General features: G+C 50.3%; 1 protein-coding gene across 2 annotated transcripts in view; it reads right to left on the bottom strand.

Annotated features, from left to right (window-relative positions):
* The window catches only part of CFAP77 (cilia and flagella associated protein 77), a 128097-nt gene extending 102212 nt beyond the window's left edge, over nucleotides 1-25885 (bottom strand). For both annotated transcript variants that reach the window (XM_042914117.1, XM_042914115.1), the window contains exon 1: nucleotides 25593-25885. In XM_042914117.1, the coding sequence (XP_042770051.1) occupies nucleotides 25593-25784 (192 nt within the window). In that variant the 5' untranslated portion in view covers nucleotides 25785-25885. The remainder of the gene's footprint in view (nucleotides 1-25592) is intronic.
* Between the last annotated feature and the right edge of the window lie 1068 nt (nucleotides 25886-26953).

Below are 26953 nucleotides of genomic sequence, written 5' to 3'. Positions count from 1 at the left end.
CCTCAGTTTCCTCGTCTGTAGAATGAGAATAACGATAGTACTGACCCTTGAGGGGTTAACGAGAGAATTTAATGGGAGAATGCATGTTAAAACTGGTACCTGGCTCATGGAAAGGACTCCGTAAATGTGGGCTGTTGTTATTGTTATGGCTGCTGATAGTGGTGACGGTGGCGATGAGTAGGGGGGTGGCGATGAGGGGGGTGGCGATGAGGGTGAGGGTGGGGATACTGATGTTGCTGCCGCTGCTACTGACAGTGAGATTCCCCGTTCCTCCCAGGGTGGTGATCATAGGATCGAGGGACAAGACAGAGGCTGGCTCTGGACGTGCAGAGTAAGGCAGATTACCCAGAAGGAGCTGGAACTGGAACCGTGGCTGGTGTCTCTGCGGATGAGTTGGGGAGATGGAAACAGACCGTGAAGAGCTGAATCTCTTGGCCCAGAGTTGAGAGGCGGGTGGGAGGAGGAACATGCTCCCCGGGCCGGCTTCACCACGGGAGCCAAAGCCAGCGATTTAAGCAAGTGAAGGGACAGGGAGCCCCGACCCCGCGTGCCCCACCAGAGGAACCCCTTGTGGGCTGACCAATTTCCACCTCCGGGTCTTTGGGGGACCTAGGGCTGGGCCCAATGCAAGTGAAATGTCACGTTCAACTTCCTCCTAAGATTTTATTTAAGAACTGTGATTGGGGGCGCCTGGGGGGCTCCGTCGGTGGAGCATCCGACTTCGGCTCAGGTCACGATCTCACGGCCCGTGAGTTCGAGCCCCACGTCGGGCTCTGTGCTGACAGCACGGAGCCTGGAGCCTGCCTGGGATTCTGTGTCTCCCTCTCTCTCTGCCCCTCCCCCACCCGCGCTCTGTCTCTCTCTCTCTCTGTCAAAAATAAATAAACATGAAAAAAATTAAAAAAAAAAAAAGAATTGTGACTATCTCCCCTACCCTGCAAAATAATGGGGAACTCAGGGATCTTCTTATCCCAGAGATTCTGCTGTGTGGTGGCAATGATATTCTCCTAAAATACGTACATGTGAGACTCAGTTGAAGCAGGGGTGTGCAGAGTCATTTTGTACCAGCTCACCAGAGCCAGATGTCAAATACTCGGGTCTTTTACAAGCTATTGTTAAACAAAGCCATTATTAAACACTAAATTGTATGAGCTTATAATTAAGTAAGTTATATTAAAAAAGACAAAGGCAATATGGGGCACCTGGGTGGCTCAGTCAGTTGAGCATCTGACTCTTGATTTCGGCTCAGGTCATGGTTTCTCAGTTTGTGGGATCGAGCCCCGCATCGGGCTGTGCGCCGCCAGTGTGAGGCCTGCTTGGGATTCTCTCTCCCTCTCTCTCTGCCCCTCCCCTGCTCGTGCACACGCGTGCACGGTCTCTCAAAATAAATATTTAAAAAATATTTTTAAAAAGGCGACAAATACTCAAAACTCATAATTTCCTAATCATTTGACTACATTTTACTATTACCTACATTCTGGAGGCTCAGTTACATCTGTTACATCCGTATGGTGAAAACACTGCAAACTTGTTTCCTACATTCAGAGTGATCGTTCCAAAATACCAACGTGCAGGGGCGCCTGGGTGGCTCAGTCGGTTGAACATCCAACTCTTGATTTCGGCTCAGGTCATGATCCCAGGGTCTCTCTCTCCCTTTGCCCCCCTCCCTGCTTGCTCTCTCTCTTTCTCTCTCTCTCTCTCTAATAAAAAATAAAATAAAATGCCAATGTAATGATGTCCCTCTCAATGGCTTTCCACTGCCCTCAAATAAAGCCCAGCCCCCTACGATGGCATCCAAGACCTCTTCCTCCAGAGCCTTCTGTTGCCATCCCCTGCCTTGAACTTGAACCTACAAATACTGACCATCTTTCTGTTCCTGGAGTGTAGCATATGGTCCTTCTCCTTCAGGACTTAGGGCATGCTCTTGTCTACACTCCAGATGTAAGAAGTACGCAGCCCACCGCAGAACCCTATGATAAACACGCTAATCCTGTAGAAAGGGCTAAGGGAATCTTCAGAAAGCAGGTTCAGCTCTGGGGGAGACAGTGATCAGAGGCTTCGTGGCAATAGGACACTTCATCTTTTTATGTATTTGGTGTTTTGAATGAGAATCACATGTGCGTGGCTCAAAGTTCAAAAGATACAAAAGGTGGAAAATGAAGAGAGGGTCTTTCTCTTGTCCCTGTATCTCAAGAGTCCCCCTGAGAGGCAACCTCTATTATAATTTTTTTTTATCATCCTCATAACAGGAAGGTTTCCATTGTGATGGGGAAGAGCCATCTAGGATATCTATCCCCTATATATAATTGTTACCACGTTCATTTTTCAGAGTTCCCTTCCAACCCTGTTCATGGCCAAGGATAATTTTTGCAAAACTGTAACCACACCAGAGGTATAAGTTTACGTTCTGCTCCCCCCTCCCCACCTTACCATTATGCCCTGAGCATTTTCCCCATTGCTTGAAGTCTCCATAAGTATCGCTTTTAATGGCTACCCCGTTACAATCTGCAGCTGTAAATATAGTATGGTGAAATGGTCAGTGAGCAAAGTCTTTAAAAAGTTGTATTTTCTGAATGGTCTTTTTATAAAAGTCACCCTGTATATATCTTCATGCCATGCAAAGGGGGTGGGAACAAATTCTTTGCTCATTTAATTGACTGGGATCACATGCATAACTCAGCTTGATTTGGTCCAGTCCCACTATGGCAGGTTCAATGGTGGAATCAAAAAGACACATCCCCAGAACCTTCGAGTGTGACCTTATTTGGAAAATGAGTCCTTGCAGAGGTAATTAAGGTAAGGCTCTTGAGATGAGATCATCCTGGATTATCCACGTGGGCCCTATAAATCCAATGAAAAGTGTCTTTATAAGAAAGAATAGAGGTGCCTGGGTGGCTCAGTCGGTTAAGCATCTGACTCTTGATTTCGGCTCAGGCCATGATCTCGCGGTTGTGGGCTCGAGCCCCGTGTTGGGTTCTGTACTGACAGTGAGGAGCCTGCTTGGGATTCTGTCTCCCGCTCTCTCTGCCCCATCCCGCCATCACTCTCTCTCTCTCTCTTAAATAAAAATAAACTCAAAAAAAAAAAAAAAAAGTAAGAAAGAATAGCAGAAGGCAGACACACAGGAGAAGACCATGTGACCACAGAGGCAGAGACGGGAGTGATTCAGTCCAAGGAACGCCTGGAGCCCCCAGAAGCTTAAAGACACAAGGAAGGATTCTCAAAGATTCTCAGGGTGACACCTTGATTTCAGACACATGCTCTCTGAACTGCGAGGGAATGTATTTCCATGGTTTCAAGCCATCCAGTTTCTGATGGTTTGTTATGGCAGCCAGGAGAAAGGAATACACCTGCCAAATCCATAACCAGACTCCTGTCTCCTCGTTCCCTGGATTCTCCTGGGAAATGAACCTCTGCTGCTCAGGGACGGTGACACCGAGCCCCACAGCACAAGCACCCTGTTGTGCAAATACCCTTGGGCAACAATAACTCAGACTCACTAGCATAAAATCCCATTTAGCAGATCGACAACAAGTTGAATCCTTTCTCTCTCTCTCTCTCTCTCTCTCTCTCTCCCTTCCTTCCTCTTTCTCTTTCTTTCTTTCTTTCTTTCTTTCTTTCTTTCTTCTTTCTTTCTTTTTCTTTCTTTCACTAGTGGGTGCCAATGAAGTCATTAGCTGAAATCATCAAGCGTTTAAGGGGCTGAAATAAACATGGAGGACCCTGGGGTGCCCTCCTGGTATCGAAGGGTCAGGTCATGCTGGGCTCCGTGAAATAACATATGAATTGAATTCCTGCCAGGGCGCCTGGGTGGCTCAGTCGGTGAAGCGCCCAACTTCGGCTCAGGTCACGATCTCGCGGTTCGTGAGTTCGAGCCCCGCGCCGGGCTCTGTGCTGAGAGCTCAGAGCTTGGACCCTGGTTCAGATTCTGTGTTTCCCTCTCTCTCTGACCCTCCCCTACTTGTGCTCTGTTTCTCTCTCAAAAATAAATAAAAATATTAATAAAAAAAAGAAAAAGAAAAGGGGTATCTGGGTGGCTCAGTCGGTTAAGCATCCAACCACTTCACTAGGGTCATGATCTCGTGGTTCGTGAGTTCGAGCCCCGCATCGGGCTCTGTGCTGACAGCTCGGAGCCTGGAGCCCGCTTTGGATTCTGGGTCTCCCCCTCTCTCTGCCCCTCCCCTGCTCATGCTCTGTCTCTATCTCTCAATAGTAAATAAAAGTTAAAAAAAAAAAAGTTTGAATTCCTGCCATCTCGGTGGAGCCGAACACCGATGGGATCAACGTTAAGTCTGAGCGCTGTGGACTCGTCTCACCAAACGCCACTCGGTATCAGCGACACTGCTTCAACTCGACTGGTCACTGCGCTGGAGGAGGGGGGAGGCAAGGCTTTCGTGAGCAAACTGGCCTCTTGGATTTGGGGGGGAAGGTACTCTAAGAAGGGACTCGGATTCCTTTCATTTTTATTTTGTTCAAAGTGAGCACAGGCAAACCCCTCTTCCTAGAATATTGTTCTTATTGACAAGTGGAGATAAGCATCTCCCATCCCCAAAGATATGCTTGGTGACAGCTCACGGTGCGCTGAGCGGCGATGAATAAGAAAGGGTCTTCTGGCAAATTCTGAAGACGTCTGTCTCTCGGAACCCCCAACTGGAAGTCACAGCATTAAGTAAATAAATAAAGTAAGTGGGCAATCTCGCGGTGACATTTTCATTAGCCCACTCTCTTTCTGTCTCATTAGCCCTCGCGGGGGGAGGAAGGATTGTTTTAATTAGCAGGGTGGAGGAGTCCTGCTTGCCTTTCTTCCCCTCCCGCTGTTCGCGGGATTATCCTGTCAGCTTATAAAAACAATACAAATCATTACAGCCCACAAAACCACCCCAGAAGGCGACAGAAGAAAGGGGATCCACCCGAGTCCATGTTAAGTGCCTCTGAACAATGCTCTCTCTCTAAGCATTCACGTCTAATTCAAGCGTAATATTGGGCTTTATCAAACAGCTCAATATCCTGCCACGGAGAACCCCTTTCTCGTTTGGGACTGACCATGTGTTCCCTCTTTTCTTCCTTTTGTGCTCCGCCCTGCCCAGGCAGAGCGCGCATCCGACAGAATGGCCATGCTCAGTGGGACCGCAGCCCCGAAGTCCCCGCTTGGATTTCCTTGCTAAACGCTCACATCGAGAGGCGGGCCAGGAGAATTCCCCGAGTTCTCCCAACAAGTCCCTAGGTGCACTCCCGCTGCTTTTAGGCACTGGGGGGTCTTGAAAACACACACGTTACTATTATCGGTTGTGTTTCGAGGAGGGGCGCCTGGCTGGCTCAGTCGGGAGAGCGGGCGACTCTTGATCTCGGGGTTGTAAGTTCGAGCCCCATGTTGGGTGTAGGGATCGCTTAAAAAAAATAAAATAAAATCTGCAATCAGAAAAATAAATAAAATCTGTAATTGTGTTTCGATGGCACCACGTTCTGCGCACGGATGTTTTGTTTCTCCTGGAGGTGGAATTGTAGGGTCAGAACCTTCTCCCACCTGTGCCCAGAGCCGCGTGCTCCTGCACGGAGAGCACCCTGTCCCGAAACCTTAAAATGAAAGTGTCTCAAGACATTCATAGACACGCCAGGTTACTGTTAACTAGGAAACAGTCTCCCAGGTGCTCATTAAGCCTCATGAAGAGGCTTAATGTCTCATGAAGAGACAAATGCGACTTGGTTTCTGCCCACAAGGAACCCACAAGAACAGACGCTTTAATACGTGCACGAAAAGCGATGACAGAAAGACGTGAGGATATTGCAGAGGCGAAGAGGTAGGCACATGAACCATCTCAGAGCGGGGACAGGGTCAGGAAAGGCTCCCAAGGGGAGGGCACTCCGAGCCACGTTTTAAACAACGAGTGGGGAACGGCCACGCGAGGACAGGAGGAAGGGAGTGTGCGTAGAGAAGCAGGAGCTGAGGCAGGGGAACCGTCGGCCAACAGGCAGGTGCCTGGTCACGCGGACCGTTCGTGCCATCCCAGGACGTCCTTCCTCATGGACGGACGCAAGAAGGAAAGGAGCACACATCGTGATAACACCTGGCAGGGAGTGATGTGTGACGACCGTCTGTAAGGCACTCCACGCGTCGGCAAGTGGGGGCTGCCCACACAGACAGTACCAGCCATCATCAGTGCGCTTGCCACGTATTAGGTCCTCACCATTCCCTAAGCTTTGCGCTTGGCTCTTTACATACATTTAAAGCGCCAGAGAGAGAGGGAGACAGAGCATCCAAAGCAGGCTCCAGGCTCTGAGCTGTCAGCAGAGAGCCCGAGGCGGGGCTCTAACTCACGAACTGTGAGATCATGACCTGAGCCGAAGTCAGACGCCCAACTGACTGAACCACCCAGGCGCCCCTGGATAGTTTCTATTGGTATATTCGAGTTCACTGACTCTTCTGTTGTGTAGACTTTGACGTTGAGCTCATTCAGAGAGTTTCTTGTTTGTTTGTTTCAGATATTTTCACTTCTAAAATTTCCATTTGGAGGGGGGGCGCCTGGGGAGCATCCGACTTCAGCTCAGGTCACGATCTCACAGTTTGTGGGTCCAAACCGACCGTGTCGGGCTCTGGGCTGACAGCTCAGAGCCTGGAGACTGCTTGGGATTCGGTGTCTCCGTCTCTCTCTCTCTGCCCCTCCCCCACTCATGCTCTGTCTCTCTGTCTCTCTCTCTCAAAAATAAATACATATTAAAATAAAAAATAAACAAAATTTCCATTTTGTTCTTGTTGGTTCCTTTTTTAAAAATGTTTATTTATTTTGGGAGAGAGAGAGAGAAAGAGAGTGTGCGCAAGCATGCGGTGGGGGGGTGGGGGCAGGGGGGCAGAGAGAGAGGGAGAGAGAAAATCCCAAGCAGGTTCTACACTGTCAGTGCAGAGCCCGACTTGGGGCTCAATCCCACAACAGGGAGATCATGACCTGAGCCGAAAGCAAGTATTGGACGCTTAACTGACTGAGCCACCCAGGCGCCCCTGTAATTACCATTTTAAATCTTGATTGTTAATTCCAAATAGCAATCTATGAGGTCTGTCTCAACTAAGTGTCTTTTCAGTTGAGGGCGAGTCACCCTTTCTTATTCCTTTGTGTGCCAAGTAGTCTGAAATATACTCTAGACGTTGTGACTCTGAGTGAGGTTATATTCCTCCTAGGGATTTTTTGTTCTGCTTTGTTTTGTTTGCAAGTGGTTAACTTGATTGACCTCAAACTGGAAACTCTGCTGTCTGTGATGGGCAGCAGCTCAAATCCAAGTTCACTTATTTGAGCCTTCACTGAACTTTTCAGAGTCAGCCCCACTTATACGTGGTTTGAAGATCTTCCAGAGACTTAGGCAGAGTTTACAAACCGAATTTGGACCTCTCTTCTCTGGTGCTCTCTTTTCCTGGATGCTTCTCTCATTTTCCAGTGACTATGGCTTCCTCAGATTCTGTCCTCTGGTTTTGCAACCACAAGTTAGACGGCACCACAAGTTTCCATCCAAATTCTAGACGCCTCGTGCAGCACTGACTGTCGCCTGGCATTTCGCTGAAAGTCATTTTCCAAACGAGAGAGCCATTTCCTGCTTTTGTCTCCTGCGTGAGGACATCCTCCTCTGGCTTCTATATCCACCTGTGTGTGTTCCCTTTGCAGAGCCTTCAAGTCGTTGGTTTTTTGTTTTTTGTTGGTTTGTATTTAAATCTTATCCAGAGCTTTTGATGTTATCTCTGGGAGGGTTGGTCTGAGAGGAGATTACACAGAGGAGGAACACACGTCTGCTCCTGGGTAATACAATGGCTTTCCTATGCTGCCTCCTCCTCCAAATACCTCAAAAAAGTGGAGGGGTTCTGTTGAGATTTTCTGGTACCTTCGCAGTCTGGCAGGAGGAATTGGGACAGAAGGGTTTTTCTTCAGATCACGGCAAAGAAGGATTTTCTAGTTTGTAGGGTAGCTCTGGTCGTTGGGGAAAAAATGGAAACATTCTTCGTTAAGTTTAACGTATAGGTAGATGCTAAGGTAGCTTCTAAAACTTTTTTTTTTTAATGCTTTTATTTATTTTTGAGACAGAGAAAGAGACAGAGCGCCAGCAAGGGAGGGACAGAGAGAGAGGGAGACACAGAATCCCAAGCAGGCTCCAGGCTCTGAGCTGTTAGCACAGAGCCCGATGAGGGGCTCGAACTCACAAACCGCGAGATCATGACCTGAGCTGAAGTTGGATGCTTAACTGACTGAGCCACCCAGGCACCCCTAAAACTTTTTTTTAAAGATAAACATAATTATCCTTAGGTCATGACTTGGAATACTCCTTAATACATATCATGAGATGTAATGCCTAGAAAATCTTAGAAAGGAGAAATGAGATTGGCTCAAAATGGTGAACTGAGCACATATGTCTACCTTACCACCCTCCCAAAATACCATGAAAGGACAAAGAAAATATTTTTTTAATGTTTATTTATTTATTGCGTGTGAGAGAGAATACAAGCAGGGGAGGGTCAGCAAGAGGGTGAGAGAGAGTCCCAAGCAGACTCTGAGCTGTCAGTGCAGAGCCCAACACGGGGCTCCTGAGCCTAAATCAAGAGTTGGATGCTTAACCGACTGAGCCACCAAGGCGCCCCAAGAAAGTATTTTTCAAGAAGAAAAAAACCCGGTATGTATAGGAAAAGAAAGAACTCCATCAGTGAACCAGAGATTTTGAGAAATTTCCAAGTGATCCAGATCAGACAGGATCAGATATACGGAAAAGCAAAACCAGAGGAAGCCACCACCAGAACAACATGTAGGGGATGACTGCTATGGAGCCAGGGAGTGTTCGGGAGAATGCCAAGTCGAGATCACACAGCGGAAATGAGGAGCAGCTCTGGGGCAACAATCAGGGACTGAGATGCTGCTTTTGGAGCAACCAGGTTGGCTCAGCCTCTCTCCTTCCTGCATTCCATCATAAGCCCCCTAATGGATCTCCCCAGGGCCACCCTGGGCACTCCAAGCTGTTCTCTGCTCTGTAGGCAGAAGGTCTTTCCAGTACCAATCTGACCATGTCCTAACCTCTGCTTACAGGCCTTCACTGGCTTCCATTACTCTTGGGTTTCAGGTCAGCTCCTTAACTGGCCTCCACTAAGGGCCTGCATGATCCCTGCCTCACACCATTCTCTCTCATCCCCACATCCACATGCCACATGTGGCATGCCACACTGGGACACTCTCTCTACCACAGGCTCTTGGCACATGCTCTTCTAAGTGGCTGGAATGCCCTTGTCCTTCCCCTTCATTCCACCCCAACCCCCATCCCATGCACACACATTCCTCCCCCGGTGAATTCAAATCTCAGCTCAGTCTTCATTTTACCCAAGTAGGATTCCCTGACTCCCATCTGTCCGAAGCCTCCCTTTAGATGCACCAGAAGCTTCTCCTCCTTGGCTGTCACCACACTTGAAAGTTCACGTTTATCCACAATGTTTTGACTAATGCTCACCTGCCTGATTAGATTGTAAGGTTCCACAGAGTAATGATCATGTCAAATCTGGTTCATCAATCTCTCTCTAATGCCTATCCCAGTGCCAGGCACGTATATTGGAAATTCAGTAAACGCTAAAGTATTTGTTGACTAAAACAAAAGATGGATGGGTGAGTGGATGGGTGGATGGATGGATGGATGAATGAATAGCTCTGTGGAAGGTAAAAAGAAGCATGTTGTGTCCAGGAGAATTGTAGATGGTCAGTGACCCAAATTAGTTATGCTTAAATACCAACAAGGCAAAGGTACCATAGATGGCCCAAGACCGTATGTGATTATTTATCCTATGAGTGAGCCACACCACATGCCGTTTCCACATCCTCATCAAGATGGCGGCCTCAAGTTCAACATGAAGGATGCCACTCTACTGATTGCCTCATTATCCTCACCACAACCGACGGAGCACGGACCATGACCTAATTCCAAAGCAGTCACAAAGTCCTAGCCCCCAGAACCTCAAAATGTGACCTGATTTGGCCATAGGGTCATTGCAAAGGTAATTCATTAAGATGAGGTCATAATGGAGTGGGCTCCCCAATGCAACATGACTGGTATCCTTATAAAAAGGGGAAATGTGGACATAGACACGTATGCAGGGAGAATGCCGTGTGAAAATGGAGACAGAGAGAGGCCTGGGATAGATCCTTTCCTCCAAGCTCCCAGAAGGAACCAGCCAACACCTGGATCTCCCACTTCCAGCCTCCAGGAATGAGGAAGATAAACTTGGGAATTTGAGCCACCCACGTTGCGTTGCGGTCATTTGTTATCACAGCCCTAGCCAACTAAAGCAGAGGGCAAAATCACCAGACCCGAGGATGACCAGAGAAGTCACGATGGGGCAGGTGGATGCGGGCCGGGCACCACAGGAGCTTCTGGTGGCAAAGGAGGGTGACAAAGCAGGGTCAGCTGCTGCAGAAAGAGTGGGGCGTTCCCATTGGGAAGGACGCAGCGAACAGGCTGGGAGGGGGGATCTTAGCTCAGCAAAGAAAAACATCCTACACCCAAATAGAAGCATCAGGGCTGCCTGTGCCCTGCGGAAGGCAGTCCTGAGCTGCCCAGACCTGGCCGAGGCTGGCCCACGTGTGGCTTCAAACGTATTCTCCCCCCGCAGGCTTTGTGCATTGATAAATTCATTACGTTATTAGGCAGCGTCTTCTTTATATTTAGATGAATCACCACGTAATGATCACCTTGCCTGATTTAGATGGTGTCATTTTAAGAAATTATGGCTTAGACCCATCTTCCCTTCCCCCTCCCCCTCGGCCCTCCCTGGATTATTCCTGAGGAAGAAACCAATTAATAGTAGCTTGACTGTTGTAATGCAGCCCCCGCTGTACAATGTAGCAATGCCTAATGGAGTTTTAATTTCCCCATGGTGAGTCAATATTTGCTTTAAGAAAGAAAAATGTCACCATAAACCACTGCCCCAAATGAATTTGGTAGCACAGAGGGTGAGAGAGTCTTCTTTTTTAGGTAAACAGCAATGGGATAGTGGATAGGGGGGCGGGAGGGGGGGGGTAGGGGGGTGTGTGTGCGGATCTCACTCTTCACAAATAGGGTTGCCTGTGGTTTTTGCTGTTCCTTCAGACGGTGGCACTTATTAAATATTTTGCTTTGCAAATGCAGATAACTGTCAGAGACTCACCCACAGCTTAAAGGGGCCTGAAACAGAGTCATTATAATATAGAAGAAGAACAATTTATTCCAGCCTATTAATAACTCGTGGGGAGCAGGACGGGGAATAAACTATCAGGCGTCCCTCTTTGATGACATTACGGGCCCTTCTCATGTCCCTCCCGACCGGGGCTGTGTGTGGAAACCGGATCCTACTTTTTAAGAAATGGATTCGCCTCTTCGAGGATCACGTGAGGAAATAAAGTTCTGCGACCCTCCCTCTCATAATAAGTCTGTCCAAAAATGATGCTGCTCATTCCGTTGAAAGATAGTTTCATTTCCCTACTCAAAATTGGTATGAAAAATTTGCCTTGCCAAATGAACATTGTATACTGAACTTGTCAAATCCTTTCTCCTGACACAAATAAAAGATAACATTGGGTGGCAGCGTGTAAAACAGCCCTGACAAGATAGCAGAGGGAAGACAAAGAAATATACATATTTTGATTCTCTCTGTTTTAGAAGCTGGGGCTGGGGGTGGGCGCCGGGCGGATGACTGCCCAGCTTGTGAATGCTTCAGGTAACGATCGAACAAGTCACTTTCATGTAGATTTTCAATGGTATAATGACCCTGTTTCCAATTAGCCAAAACATGACACAATTTCAACTTTTATGGCGGCAAAAGCTGCCAGGGAGAAGACCAGCTGAGTGACAACACTCTTCATTCAAAAGTTTACGGGTGCACCGTGGGGCTGTAATTACCAGCTCGAACACAGTGGGAAATTATTCCTAGCGTGTTTAAAAATAAATAAGGTAAATGATCACCCTTTCATTAGATCTGTACTCATACCATATAAGTGACTTTTTTTTTTCCTATTAAAATTGTTGATTGAAGGCCGTTAGCTGTTTATCAGCTCAAAATTACATTTCTGCTCTCTCAGGGGCTGCTGCCGCTAAGAATCACACTCGGCGCCTAGTTAGGAACAAGAAAAGACTCCTAAAACTGCAATTTCAGGGGGAAAAAAAAAACCACAAGCAAGAAACCCAGATTGCACCTCTGAGTCCCCAAAGGCATCACGCTTCTTTGTTCTGCTAAGAATAATTAACCTCAATCTCAGCTTGGGGTCCCTAGATTGATTATCATAGTCATTTAAATACTGTAATCTCATTTTCAGCATTGGGGGGAGGAGGGGGAGAGAGGGGGAGCGAGGCTAGAGAGAGAAAGAGAGCAAGGCTGGGAGAGAAGGAGAAAACAGAATAAATTATCTGACAAAGGGACGCGGGCCTTTCTGCTCACAGAGCCTATTTCGGATCCTTCCACTTGATTGGAAGAGTTGATGAAGTTTAAATGAAGCAGAATTAGAACCTCAGGCCGCTGAGTATTGACGCCCGCTCCGTGAGAATGTGCAATTCAATAGCCCCGGCTTGGGCGGCAAACAACAGAGAGACCTAAATGGTGTAATCTTCAATCGAATCTAACATCCACACTGACAAGGCAAGGTAATGAGTTGGGCCAGATCAGGCCTGTTGGTTAAAGAAATTAATCCCTCCCGCCGCCCTGAAGGGTTTTGATGCCTATTGTGTGGGCCCCCGTCCCAGTCTATCTAAATGCTAACTAACTGGGAGGGTGAGCCGGACTGTGCTTTTTTTCATTGCTGCCGCTAATCTGATAACAATTTGCTCTCCCTGATTAGGGAGGCGGGGAGGGGGCGGGGGTGATGGGTGGGAGCGGAGGAGGGGCACCTTCCCTTTGAAAGAGGGGAGGCCGTTGGGCTCAGCCGGGATGGCAGTTGTGTCCCCAGCCTCGAAAGCGCCCCAGCCAGCAGGTGGACGCGCACGACTAGAACGACCTAAACTCTAGACTTCCGTGGGAAAGCAGGTGTCCGCACGCCTGTTCTCCTTGAAACCATTCGTGCACCCCAAGTGCAGGCTCCTGATGTCCCAATCAGGCGCCACATCCCTCGCGCCCTGTGGCCTCCGCGTGGGGCTTACTCCAGACGTTCCCCCCAAACACACCCAAGCTCGAGGTATCCCATTTCTCCCCTCGTCGGGCTGTTCCTACATCTAAAATGACTTTCCCTCCTCCAGGCCCGGCCCCCACCGAGTGCGGCCCAGTCCTGAGGGCGCTCCAGGCCCGGGACCCTCTCCTCTTGCTAACCAACTCTGTTAAGGTTCTCGTGCACCTTACTGGGTTCGGTCTCGGGCGGCCACTTCCTGGCATGTGGGCAGGTGCTCAACGGGACGGCGCTCCTCCCGCCCCCGGATGATGCTGACCCTTCGGATCAATGTAGATTCGATGATGACCGCGAACAGGATTCTTCTCTCCATCGGGACAAAGGAGGGTCGGGGTTGGGGGGGGGGGGGACTCCCACAGGGCTGCAGCGCCAGTCCCTGCTCCCCCATATACCCTCTGTGTGACCTCGGGCGTGTTCCTGAGTCTGTCTGAGCTCAAAAGTTCAGTGACCTTGCAGAGCTGAGTATGTAAGAGGCTGGCACTTGGCAGGTACTCAAACTGTGGCACTCATCGTCACCGAGTTCTGATTTGCGCAACGGTCATGACCACGGGCCGTGGCGGCACAGCCCTGGCTCGAAGCCCGGCTCCTCCTCGAATTCACTGGGTGACTTCGGGCAGCTCGTGTAACCTCCTGAAGCCTCAGCTTCCCCATCTGTAAAATGGGAGGACGGCAGTCCTGTCTCCTAGGACTGACTGTTGCAGAGATTTCAAGGAGACGGTGGCTGAGAAGGGCCAGCACGGTGCCTGGCACGCAGTGGGCTCTGTGGAGGGCAGCTGCTGTCAGCCGGCCCAGCTGGCCGGATGGGGCTGCACCCAGAAGCTTCCTGGGAACCCAGACGCCGGGCCTCAGCCTCCTGACGCTCCCGCTCCGGGAGAAAAAGTCAGGCCCGCGAGCATCCTGCCAGGCGATTCGGGGGATGATCCACAGAAAGAAGCAAGCAGCCGCCTAAGAAAAGACAGAGCCTTCAGAAACGCCAGACAGGCACGTTCCTTTTAGAAGGGAAGTTTCTGAAAGACTCGCTCAAACCTCCGAATTTATGCCCACTGGGCGCCTACAGAGAGAGCAAAATCTTCAGTGACAGTTTATGAAGGTTCTGGAGGCAGCCGTGAAGCCCGGCACTCGCCCCTGAGGGACCCTGGGTGTCACTCCAGCAGGTTTCCTCAAAGGGCTGGGTGGAAACTTGCAGTGTGACAGGCTGGGGGGGCTTGTTTAACTTGCAAAACGTAAACAAATCGCAGTCGCTAACCCTCGCCATCGCCCGCGTGTCCAAACGTGGGGCCTGGCAGGCGGCGCGTCGATGGGGCCTTTCCAGCAGCTTCCACAGCAGAGGGCGCCCACGGCTTCCCCCAGGAGAACCACAGTACCCCCAGCGGGTGTCCCCATCAGCGCTGGCGCCTTGACCCCGCTGTTGATTTGGGGGCCTGCCTCTCAGCCCAGAGATCTGTTCTCTGTGCCGTTTATTTCCACTTACTTTGGCCCCTGAGGTTCTCATGGCCCCCTCAAGGCCGGACTGGCACCTAACAGCCCCTCCACAAACATTCTGCAGGTGGTCGAATAAGCAAATGGCAGGTAGGCTTAGGGGAATTCTCGGGAAACCCACTTGGGTGTGCAGGACCCGAGGCCTAGATTCTCCCAAGGTTTCAGGGTCACCAAGAGCATGCAGGACACCTGGGCACCAAGAGCATTGGTCCCTGTGGTCCTGGGGCCTGGTCCAGGAGAAGTGTGCAATGCTTAGAGAATGAACGAATGCGCGAACAAATGACATGTAACCTGGCAAGGACCCGAGGACGCTCAGATCTGGTCACCATTGCATCCCTCCCCCCCACCCACCCCACCGTGGGCCCCTCCAACATGCCATCCCTCTTCCTAGAACGCTTGCTCTCCCCCAGTCAAAGCGGATTCACCCTGAACCTAATGAAGCTTCCTTGCACGTGGCCCCTTCCAAGGCTTTGGACTTAATTTCCAACATTATTTGTTTAACTTTTATTTTGAGAGAGAGAGCGCGAGCGTGAGTCAGGGAGGGGCAGAGAGAGAGAGAGAGGGAGACAGAGAATCCCAAGCAGGCTCCACACTGTCAGCACAGAGCCCGAAGTGGGGCTCGAACTCACGAACCATGAGATCGTGACCTGAGCCGAAGACAGACGCCTAACCGACTGAGCCACCCAGGCGCCCCATTTACCTGCTTCTTACAGAGGGTTCCCAAAACTGCATAAGCTGTAGGCCATACAACACATGGATCCACCTGTGACCCCCCCCCCTGCCCCCACTCCAGCTCCCTACACACACTTCCCAATCCTTGTGTCAGGCCCTGTGGCCTGGGAGGCGCTCCCTTGCCTCCCCCCCCAGCCAGGTGCTGCCCTCAGCCCTGAGCGAGGATCCCGTCCAGATGCCTGTCACGTGCATCTGTCCCACTCCACTGTCTGTTTTTATGGCAGTTTCTGCTCATCAGATTAGAAGCTGAGGGCAAAGCCCACAGCGAGGTCAGTTTACCCCCATGTCCTGGGTGCCCAGCTCCGGGCCGGGGGGCGCCGCAGGTCCTCAAAAGTGTCTCTTAATTCGAGCAGTGAGTGAATGAATGAATGCATGTATGTCCCGCTCCTGTCCTGACAGCGTCCACAGGATCGCACAGTTGTTCCTTCTTAACGAAGACACTTTGCCCACCTCAGACTCTGTCTGTGCCTTTGCGCAGGCCAGCCCCCCTCCGGGTGGCCCTCCTCCCCCACCGCCCACTGGCGTCCGACCCGTGCCACAGCCCCAGGCCAGGTGCATGAGGTCTGAAGGCTGCCCTGGCGTTCCAACACCGCTCCTGCCTTCCCTCCGAAATATGGCCCCGCTGGCCCCTCCTCACCTCTCCTTTGCCTTTAGTAACTTTGACTTGGCGGTAGCCTGCAGAGTCCGGCTCTCCCCTGATCCAGACCAGCTTCTTGGAAACGAATCCTTAAACCACCTGTGTTTCCACCCGTGGTTTGTGCACTTGCCGGGACTTCCTAAGTATTTGCTCAGGGACTGATGGGTCCATTAACAGTCTCAAATACATACTAGAAAATAAGCGAATAAGCAAGCAAGCCAATGGCTCTGTTCTGAAAGACCTGCCGGGGGGCAGAGGGGTGATATGAAGGCAGTGGTACATAATGGGGACATTAAGACAAGACGGCACTTGAACGTGGCAAGACAGACAAACTCACTGCTTCCTAGTAACGTTGCCCAACCAAGCTGCCAGCGGATTTTCTAATTCCCTTCATTGAAATGTTATGGCCTAAAGATCTCTCTCCGGGAGCCCGGCTGGCTCTGTCCGTGGGGCGTACAAGTCCTGAGCTTGGGGTTGGGAGTTCGAGCCTCACATTGGGTGTAGAGATTACTTAACAATAAAATCTAAAAAAAAAAAAAAGGGGGGGGGGCGCCTGGGTGGCTCAGTTGATTAAGTGTCTGACTTCAGCTCAGGTCGTGATCTCACAGTTTGTGGGTTCGAGCCCCATATCGGGCTCTGTGCTGACAGCTCAGAGCCTGGAGCCTGCTTCAGATTCTGTGTCTCCCTCTTCTCTGTGACCCTCCCCAACTCACGCTCAGTTTCTCTCTCTCAAAAATAAACAAACATTAAAAAAACATTTTTTAAGAGGCACCTGGGTGGTTCAGTCAGTTGAGCATCCGACTTCAGCTCAGGTCACGATCTCATGGTTCGTGAGTTCAAGCCCCGCGTCGGGCTCTGTCCTGACAGCTCAGAGTCTGGAGCCTGCTTTGGATTCTGTGTCTCCCTCTCTCTCTGCCCCTCCCCCACTCACACTCTGTCTCTGTCTCAAAAATAAACATTAAAAATTTTTTTTTAAAAAAGGAAACTTAAACAAATTTTTCTCATAATAAATAATCTAAAAATAAAAAGAGATCACCCCTCTCAACACGTCCTTGGGCCCCCACTGCCGGCAGTGGGGGGGAGGGGTTTTGTGCTGTGGCATCCGAGCTCACGAGGGCCTTTCCTCTGGTACTGTGATGCAGCTTAGACATAATGACCGGCCATCTAGCCGAGCTGTAGCCTTTCACTAATACCGGGCCCTGGAATCAAAGACTTTCCAGATCTCTACTTTCATCCCTCTGGACAAACACAAGAGATTTTGATCCACACAAAGAAATTTATCTTGTACGCTTCTGGGCTCATTGGTTTCCCAAATATGTATTGTTTGGTTCGTATAAAAGATCAAAAATCCTTCTTTTGGGCTCATGATGTGTTTTCCACGATGCCTTTGGCCGGCCACGCTCCACCCTACCCCGTGTGCTACACGTGGTGACCTTTCTGCTCATTGACCCACGTGAGTCCGTTTCTTGACCGACCACTGATGTGCCTATAAATTCTTGGATGGAAAAATACAGCTAATTTCTTTATAAAGCACATGTATTTGCTTCCCTAGAATGCTGAACTTAGTGCCACAGTGAGAGCGTAGGGGCCATGCTGGGGCTCCGGCCCACCACGAGCTTGATTTCTGGTGTACCAGATCCATCCCGTTTAAAATCCCACATGACTTCTGAGGCGCCTGGGTGGCTCAGTGGGTTAAGTGTCCGACTCTTGATTGCAGCTCAGGTCATGATCTCACGGTTCGCAGATCGAGTCCCAAGTTGGGCTCTGTGCGAAAGTGTGGAGCCTGCTTGGGATTCTCTCTCCCTCTGCCCCTCCCTTGCTCATGCTCGCTCTTTGTCTCAAAATAAAGAAATAAACATTTTTAGAAATCCCACATGAGTTCATGCTGAGAAAAACCAAACCAGGGGCACCCAGGTGGCTCAGTTGGCGAAGCGTCCGACTTCGGCTCAGATCATGATCTTGTGGTTTGTGAGTTCGAGCCCCGCGTTGGGCTCTGTGCTGACGGCTCAGAGCCTGGAGCCTGCTTGGGATTCTGTGTCTCCTTCTCTCTCTCGGACGGACGCTTAACCGACTGAGCCACCCAGGAGCCCCTGACATACAACGTTATATTGATTTCAGGCGTACAACGTAGTGATCTGACAATTACGTACGGTACCAAACTCTCACCACGACAGGTGTAGTCACCCTCTGTGGGCGCCACTCTTTTTCAACAAGAGCGCTAAGCGGGAACAAAGCAGCCCAGGGGGTGGGTTTGTCTCGTTACGTCTTTATTTTATAAGTTCAGATTTACAACTGTACTTAAGGGCGATTGACGATCTCACTGAATCCTCACGACTCCCCCATGGCCAGGAGCCACCTACTATCACCGGCTTCACAGACGGGACACGGAGGCTCAAAGGTAAGGAGCCTCACAGGTGGTACAGCGAGAAAGTGGCTGAGACAGAGCTCCCCCTTGGATCTCCCTGGATCCAAAGCCTGCTGTCTGCTCCGCTCTGCTGGTCTACCTGTCCAGGAGGAAGCTAGTTGCATGGCTCCCTGCCTGTTACCACATTTGTGCGGGCGTGTGGTCGTGTGAAAACAGTAGCTGCGGCCTGGAATTGTTTCAACAGTCCCTACTGACTCAGGAGCTTGAAAGGAGAGTCAAGGAGCAATTTCATCAACAGTTGAATTGTTACCGATGACCACAAATGCTCTCATTTCTTTTTCTTTTCTCTGTAACAAAGACGAAAGCCGGACGAGAAGCACGCAACGTTTACAACGTACGTGAAAATCAACCAAACCGCAGTGTGATTATGACTGGTGCATCCGCTGGTTTTTGCCTGACCAGCCAGAAGGTTCTGAAGCGGGAGCAACGGCCCAGCTGATGGGTCTGAGGCTGAGCAGAGCCCGGCTCCCAGGGGCCGTGGCAGGGTGCTTACATACACCGTCCTACACAGATGGATTTGCCCAGCTGGAGAGTCCGGAAGGATCTGTGCTTGGTTATAATCCCTCCCTATCTGTGACACATAGACCTCCGTTCGGGCACAGACACAGAACTGACACCCCCCGAACTCGTCAGTTCAGTAGCTGATGAGTGATTTCCAGGGTTAGCATTTCACATAGAGCACGTTTCGCTGAGTTTCTTCAGTTTTTTAATTATACTTAAGCAGTTGAAGATGTATTTCCTTTTATTTTTTTTAAGTTTATTCGTTTCTTATTTCTGAGAGAAGGAGCGCAAGCAGGGGAGGGGCAGAGAGAGAGGGAGACACAGAATCCCAAGCAGGCTCCAGGCTCCGAGCTGTCAGCGCAGAGCCCGAGGCGGGGCTCGAACCCACGAACTGCGACATCATGACCTGAGCCGAAGTCGGACGCTTAACCAACTGAGCCACCCAGGCACCCCAAAGATGCATTTTTCTTAAGAAGAGTGTGACCCAGCCCTTTTGTGGGGACTCCCATGCTTTGAGAGGCCACTGAACGGCTTGAAAACCACTGCAATAGAAAACAGGGATTTGAAATCGCGTCCGCCAGTTGTAAATCAAGAACGCGTCTTTCAAATAAAGGAGAAGCGGCCTTAATTACACAATGAACAACACTTGAGCCTGGAAGGTTCTGGAAGGTCCCGGAAGCGACTGCTGAACTCAGAGTTCTTCCCGGGGGAGTGGCCCTCCGTGCTGCAGGGTTCTGAGGGCCACGCAACCAGAAGGTGGCAGAGTCCAAACCTGAGGGAACCCCGATTCCGAGAGTCTATCTGCATTAATGTGTTAGAACCAAAGCACTCCTTTTCCAGAGGGACAGAGGAAGGTGGGCTCCTCCCTCAGGGCAGCTGCCCCAGGCCGTGGTGAAAAGCCTAGGAGGCAGGAACTTGGCTGGCTTTCTGAAAAGCCCACAGGTTTGAGCAGATAGATGGGCTCACTGCCTCAGCTCCTGCCCACCAAATGGTATCAGTGGGCACTGGGAGGGGGGAAGCTTTTAAAAAGAAGAAGAAAGTATAAAGGACCAAGAGAGAAACCCACAGCTTACCCTAGAGAAATGAACCCTACCTACTGGCCAGCCGAGAGGGGCCGTTAGGATGGGCAGTTCATTTCTCAGCACCCCCACCCCCGCCAATGTTTTATTTTCACCTGTTACATCCTAATCGAATGTAAAAGGATTTGAGCGATCAGAGGTACATTCCCTACAAGAGATAAAGCCGAATGTAACATGTTCCGATTTGACCCAAACGTAATAAAAAGACTGACCCACGCTGGGATATCTGTACAACTGTGTTTGTCTGCCTGCCTTCTTTGCGTATGCATTTATGCTCACCAGCATCAATATTTATTAGAGATGTTAAGCCATTAGTGGGCATGGTGTAGTTGCCTAATTTCGTAGAGCATCCAATTTGAACACACTGGCTCTCAACAAATGCTTCCTCGTGACGGTAACGATAACGATGCCAGCAGCGGGGCCTGGTCTCATAAACCAGAACTCCCCTTGGGGTGGAAACCTTTGAACACTTCGGATCTCAAGAAGGTGAAATCATTTGGCCCCAGAGGGCTGAATTTTTCCTAGTCTGCCCCTGATCGGAATGTAACTCCCCCCACTTCCAAGGTCCAGCTCCAGGTCTGTTCCTTCACTAAGCCCACCGAGTCCTGCTCAGCGTTTCCTCGCCCTAAATCTGAACCCCCTGGCTGGTGCCTTTCACTTGAAAGTTACAAGGAGGGACTCCATGACTTTCTTTATCCGATTAGGCATGTGTGTGCCTGCGTGTGTGTGTGTGTGTGTGTGTGTGTGTGCACGTGTGCAGTAATATGTATACAAGCAATACACACGTATTTACATATATATACATATGCACACATAGGCACATATATACGATATATATATGCAACATACGTATATACAAACATGTACAATATACACATGTACACTCCACCTCCCCAGCTAAATAGTTAACTCTCCTTGTGGTTTGTGGGCAGGGCAAGGGTGGAGTCCTGAACCTGTTTCTATGCCCCCTCAAGACAGTTTAGGATGGTGCTAGTCACTTAGTAAACATTCAATAAACACTTCTTGGCTAGCCACAAATCCTGAGAAATCAGTAGAGCTCACATGGGAAGGAATCTTGAGGAAAATGCTATTGGAATCAGGCTCGTTGGCGGACCATTGTTGACTGCCTGCGGTGTGGATGTAACCAATCCGGGTTGCCGTGAATTAACTGATTGTGTAATGTGGCCAAAAGGACTTGGGGCTGGAAGTCCAGAGACACGAATCTCATCCCACCTCTGTGACCAGGTCAGAGGGCACCTTGGATGAGTCTCTTTCTCTCTCTGGGCCTTCACATCCTCAAAAAAAAAAAAAAAAAAAAAAAAATTGGACTAGACGTCTGTAAGCCTCCCTCCAGCCCCAAACAATGTGATCTTATGACTCTATTTTACAAATGCATGCACTTCTTATTTGTGACATAAACCCCCACAGAAAAACAAAGTCAGTAATAAATTATGAAAAAATCAGGTGCCATGATCAGTTGCACTTTCCAAGGGTGCTCAACGGAATAAATTCCACCCCTGTACGTTGCCTGCCTCTCCAGGGCGACAGAAGATTCAAGGCTGTCAGTGGAGCAAACCCAGCAGTCTCTCCCTATAATTGTATTGACAGGATATCAGCTCAGTTTCGATGGCAGGCAGGGTGCACCCTGACAGGTTCTGTGAAGGAGCCTTGAAGGCTATTGTAGCAGGATTCTATGTTGAGTCACAGAATTCTGGGGGAAATGGGAATCAAGCAGAAAGAAGCTGGGTTCTTTCTCTGTTTAATTTTATTCCTCCCGGAGAGTCACATTTGAAGGAAGACTGGCTAACCGCACATCACTTTGTACAATAGAGTAGAAGCCCTCTCTAATGGAAAATATTTAACTCTTTTCTTGTGGCCACGTAAAACACCCAGTTGATTCAATCGGCCCCACTAATAACCAGTGGGCTTGATTTTAAATGAGGCAAGTAGTTGTTGAGCATTTGTAGATAAAATACCTGCTTGGATGTCTGTGTTTTTTCACTTTTCACTTGGTTACTGCGGCATCTTGCAGACATGTTCTTGAATAACTGATGCGTATACGTCCTGGCAAATTCCATGGGTGTGAAATAGCAGTGTTGGGTTTGTTCAGGCAGTGTGTCTGCATTTTAAATTAAACAAATCCTGATAGTATTCTCTGGAGAAAACAATTTGAGCAACAACCCCCCCCCCCCAATATGGTGGAATAAACAACTATTTCTAAGGTGGTATATTTTTCGATATAGATGCAACCTTCAGCTTCTGACTTAGACAAGACCAAAATATACTTCCATTGCACTCATCCTCTTAAAGACAACCTTGGGAGAGGGCACTCCCACCTCTGCCACACACAAGAAGGCGCGCTCTCATGCGGGGGTCCGCAAACGTGCGCCTGTGACTCTGGCATACCGCCAAGAAGAAATCCACAAGCCGAGCCTCAAAACACAGCAACATATGTTAAAAAATAGTTTTTAAAGACTCCATAGTCTGGAATACTTTCATTTTCCTTAGCTTTAAAGCCAAGAATCCCAAAGTTTTTTCATAATTTAAATTCCGTTCAGGGGCACCTGGGTGGCTCAGTTGGTTAAGTGTCCGACTTCGGCTCAGGTCATGATCTCACGGTTCGTGGGTTCAAGCCCCGCGTCGGGCTCTGTGCTCACAGCTCAGAGCTTGGAGCCTGCTTCAGATTCATAGTCTCTCAAAAATAAATAAACCTTTAAAATAAATAAATAAATTTTGTTTAAATATAAGAAAGTGGAGTGGTAAAAGAATGCTGGGCTGGGAGCCAGGGAACACAGATTCTAACCCGGGCTCTGCCAGAACCTTGGGCAGAGGGCCCACCACAGATGGCCCCAGTGTACCCATTTGTAAGGAGGGGCCTAGAAAAGGTAATGGTCAAGTTTCCTCATTGCTCTCAAAGGTCTCTGCAACTTTTACTTAGGTCAGGTTTGGGTTGAAAATCTTGGAGAGGGTGGCAAATATCGAAATATGGACATAATCTCAACTGCTACAGAAAGTAGCTCATAGCCCATCAAGAACCAGAGGGAGGAAAGTAAGAAGAAAAGGCTAGCTGTCCCTGACCCGAGAAGAGCGGGGCACGATCACCAGTGACGTCCCTGCCGCTCAGGCTGAGTCACCACTGGCCAGGACAGTCCGGCTCTTCCTCTGCTGCCTTGAAGGCAGGACACCCAGCCGTGGGTCAGCAATCTCCTGCACATTTGCCAACCCCGAAGTTCAGGTCCGGGAAGGAATCAGTGACCGGATTCGTTGTGGAAGCTGTTCAGCTAGTGCCATCCAGAGGCCAAAATACTGTCCTTCTTGATATACGGGGTGAGCAAAAGGAAAAGAAGGAGGGGGATTTTTACTCATCTGCGTATATTATATATATGCTGTGCATATGTATGATATACACATATGCATGTGTGTATATGTGCATACACACACACATAAATGTATGTGTACGTGTAATACATGTGTTTAGATACATATACCTATAGGTATGTGTGTGTATACATGTGTGTGTGTGTGCATATACAGTGGCCTCTTGGACAAGCCAGAGGGTTAGGGGTGATGACCCCCGAGCAGTCGAAGCTCCACCACAGATTTTGTAAGTAAGCTCTACACCCAAGGTGGGGCTTGAACTCATGACCATGAGATCAAGAGTGGCACACTCTACCGACTGGGCCAGCCAGGTGGGACCACTGTAACGTCTGACTCCCCCCAAACCTAACGACTAACAGCCTACTGTTGGGCAGAAGCTTTGTAGCCCACAGTCAATTAACACATATTTTGCATGTTATACGTACTATATACTGTATTCTTTTGTTTTAATTGTTTTTATTTCTTTTTGAGACAGAGAGAGACAGAGCATGAGCAGGGGAGGGGCAGAGAGAGAAGGAGACACAGAATCCGAAGCGGGCTCCAGGCTCTGAGCCGTGAGCACAGAGCCGGACGCGGGGCTCGAACCCACAAACTGTGAGATCATGACCTGAGCTGAAGTCAGGCGCTTAACCCACTGAGCCACCCGGCCGCCCCTATGTACTGTATTCTTACAATAAAGTAGAGAAAGGAAAATGTTATTAAGAGAATCATAAGGAAGAGGAAAAAAAGCATTTACGGTACTGCACTGTGTTGATTTTTTAAAATCTGCATATAACTGGGCCGGCATAAGATCAGATCTGCATTGTTCAAAGGTCAACCGTATATAGCTTGGGGTGGGCATCACACACTCCTAATTCACCGTGGAGAACACTGCTAACTTCATAATGCCCTTTATTTCATATGTAAGGAGAGTGGGGTTGGCTCACTAGTACCTGCCTGGGTGAAAGCAGCGATCTAACACCCAAGCAGCCGATCAGAGGCGGAGGACTTGATTCTCCCCTTGATCCCAGAATGGTGAGCCCCGTGTGTCCACCGAGAGTGGCTCTTCTCACCGAGAGGTAAGTAAAGGACCTTGTTCCACTTTGGTGGGGGTGCTAAGGGTCCATACTAAGTGTAAGGGTGCCGGTGTCATAAGCCCCCCGAGAGGGTGGGGGGTGGCCCACGAGAATAGATTGGAGAACACAAGAGGAGAGGGTCAGTGCTTTCGCAGGAGGCAATGAACTCAGCTAATTCTAGCGCGGCGGTTAAGAAAGCCCAGGTTCCCGGTACCAAAAAGCAGAAAACAACAGCGAAAACCTCTGGGCTCTAATGAGCTCCTGGCGTTCAGATACAACGTTACTGAATCCATGGTTACCACCTGCGCCTTCCACTTCCGGCACCCGGGAACTAGGCGCATTTTTGAAAGCACACTGCCCTCCAGTGGCGCGAGATAGACTTGCTCCCTGACCGGCTCCCCGCGCACCCCCCTCCCCCCGGTGCCAAACCTCAACTCGACTTTTCCTGTGGCCCCGGCAAGGCCTGGAGATGCCCCTCCAGCGTTGGGTGATCACCAGTCCCCAAACCTCTGAAGTGAGGGGGTGTGCAAATAAAAGGGGAGGCGACCTGGTTAGAAACCGCAGCTCCCTCCCTCGTTCCGGCCTGCGAGTCCCCCCAGGGCAGATTTTCGCGCTCTTTTCTCCTACGGTTGTAGTTCTGGGTAAGAAGAGTATGATTGGGTGAAAATTAACTTGTGAAGTGATGCTTCCAGGGGAGACACAGAACGCTCGCCGCACTGTGGCAGCCCAGGCGTGCAGGGGAAAGGGGGAGGCGGCAGCCCGGCAGGTGGCGAGTAAGGACACAGGCTGGGTGCGCGTTCCCTGTGTGTCACCCTGTGGGTTCACCGGCAGGCTCCCGGGTAAACAGCAGCAGCCAACACCGCGGGCTCACTGGGTGTCAGGCGCTGGGCAGGGACCACCCTGTGGAACTTTCTCAACCACTCCCTTTAATGAGCGCCATTATCATCCCATTCGAGGATGAGGAAACTGAGGCGCAGAGAGGCGACGCGACCTGCCCGGGACCGCACAGGGGTCCAGGTGTGTCTGGACCAGAGCGGGAGCTTCCCACCCGGCGCTCGGACCCCGGCCGCGGGGGGCCAGGGCTCGGCGGGGGAAATCCCGGCAGCGTGGGTGCCCAGCGAGGGGACGAGCGCGGAGGGGTGGCGGCGGGGGTGGGGGGCGGCTCACCTTGACGATGAGCGGGTTCTGAAACATGGAATCCCGCACGACCCCCAGCCTCTCGTTCTCCATGCCCGGCCGGATGTCGGCCACGGTCAGGGGCCGCCGCGGGGGCGGGCAGATCTGGCTGACCGTGCGGCGCACCGGCTGCTTCTTCTTCCGTCGCCTGGGGTCCTGGCGGGAGCTCTGGGCCTCTGCCATCCTGAGGTCGCGGGGTGCCGACCCGCTGGCTGGGTCCGGCGCGCTGCCCTGTGGGCGGGCGGGCGCGGAGGTCCGATGCGCCGGACGCCGGTCCCGGATCGCACCATCCGGCCCCGGGGTGGTTCCCGGACGCCCGGCCCTCTCCGGAGGGGGGCGCGCCCACCTCGCGCCGACCGACTCTCGCAGGGAGCCCTAAAGCCCTCCATAAGCCCCTGTGGGTCCTCAGAGCGACCTCCGGGCACCGCACTGCGGATTGGGAAAGGAGAGAAGATCAAGACCACCCCTTGAGGAAGAATGGGACGGTCTGTCTCCATGGCGACGGGACGCCAACGGCTGCGGAGCTGCCTGGCTTGGTTTTCTTTCAGGAAACTATTGGTGGCCACCAAAGTGCACCTGCTTAGAGTTTTCTTAGATAGGAGAAAACCCCAGGAATCGCCACTAGGTTGTGTTCAAAGCGACGGGGCTCTAGAAGTCCATTTATACTTGACTTCCAAAACGAAGATACCTGCCTCCACCCTCCCCACTCCATTCATATCTGGTCCCATTCTCCTCCGCTTTCCGCGCGCGCGCGCGCACACACACACACACACACACACACACACACACACAGGCATAGAGCGCTAAATTTTTCATGATGAAATAGAGATCTGCATTCCAGGCTTGATGTTACTGCTAATCCAATTGGGTGATATCGAATTAGTCACCCTCTTGGGTCCTCGGTTTTTTCCCCTGGGAAATGGGTGCGAGAGGAAAGTCGAGCGTTGAATGAGCTCAGTGGTATCCAACCTTGTGCAACAGAATGGAGGGAGGCTGAGAAATTCAGATTCACTGAAACAGAGTACCTGGAAATGGGATCTGGGAATGGACTGTTTTTAAATTTTGAAAAAAGAGTTTCTCAGTTTCAACTGAAAAGTTGAAGAGAGAGTACAGTGAAAACCCATATCGATTTCACCTAGGTTCACCATCCACAGACACACATTGCTGAATCATTTTGAAAATATCCGTTGTCAGTATCCTATGTGACCCTAAATACTTCAACACGTGTCTGCTGCCGAAGAATTCTCATACATTTCTACAATGTCATTATCACGTCCATGGATCTTAACATGATACAACAGTGGCACCTGAAGCCCTTGAGGTCTGTATGCCAAGTTGAGAATCTGCACTTT

This window comes from Panthera leo, chromosome D4, assembly GCF_018350215.1.
Source record: "Panthera leo isolate Ple1 chromosome D4, P.leo_Ple1_pat1.1, whole genome shotgun sequence".
NCBI lineage: Eukaryota > Metazoa > Chordata > Mammalia > Carnivora > Felidae > Panthera > Panthera leo.
Note: the sequence above shows the minus strand (reverse complement) of the source record. Positions and strands in the feature narration are given on the sequence as shown.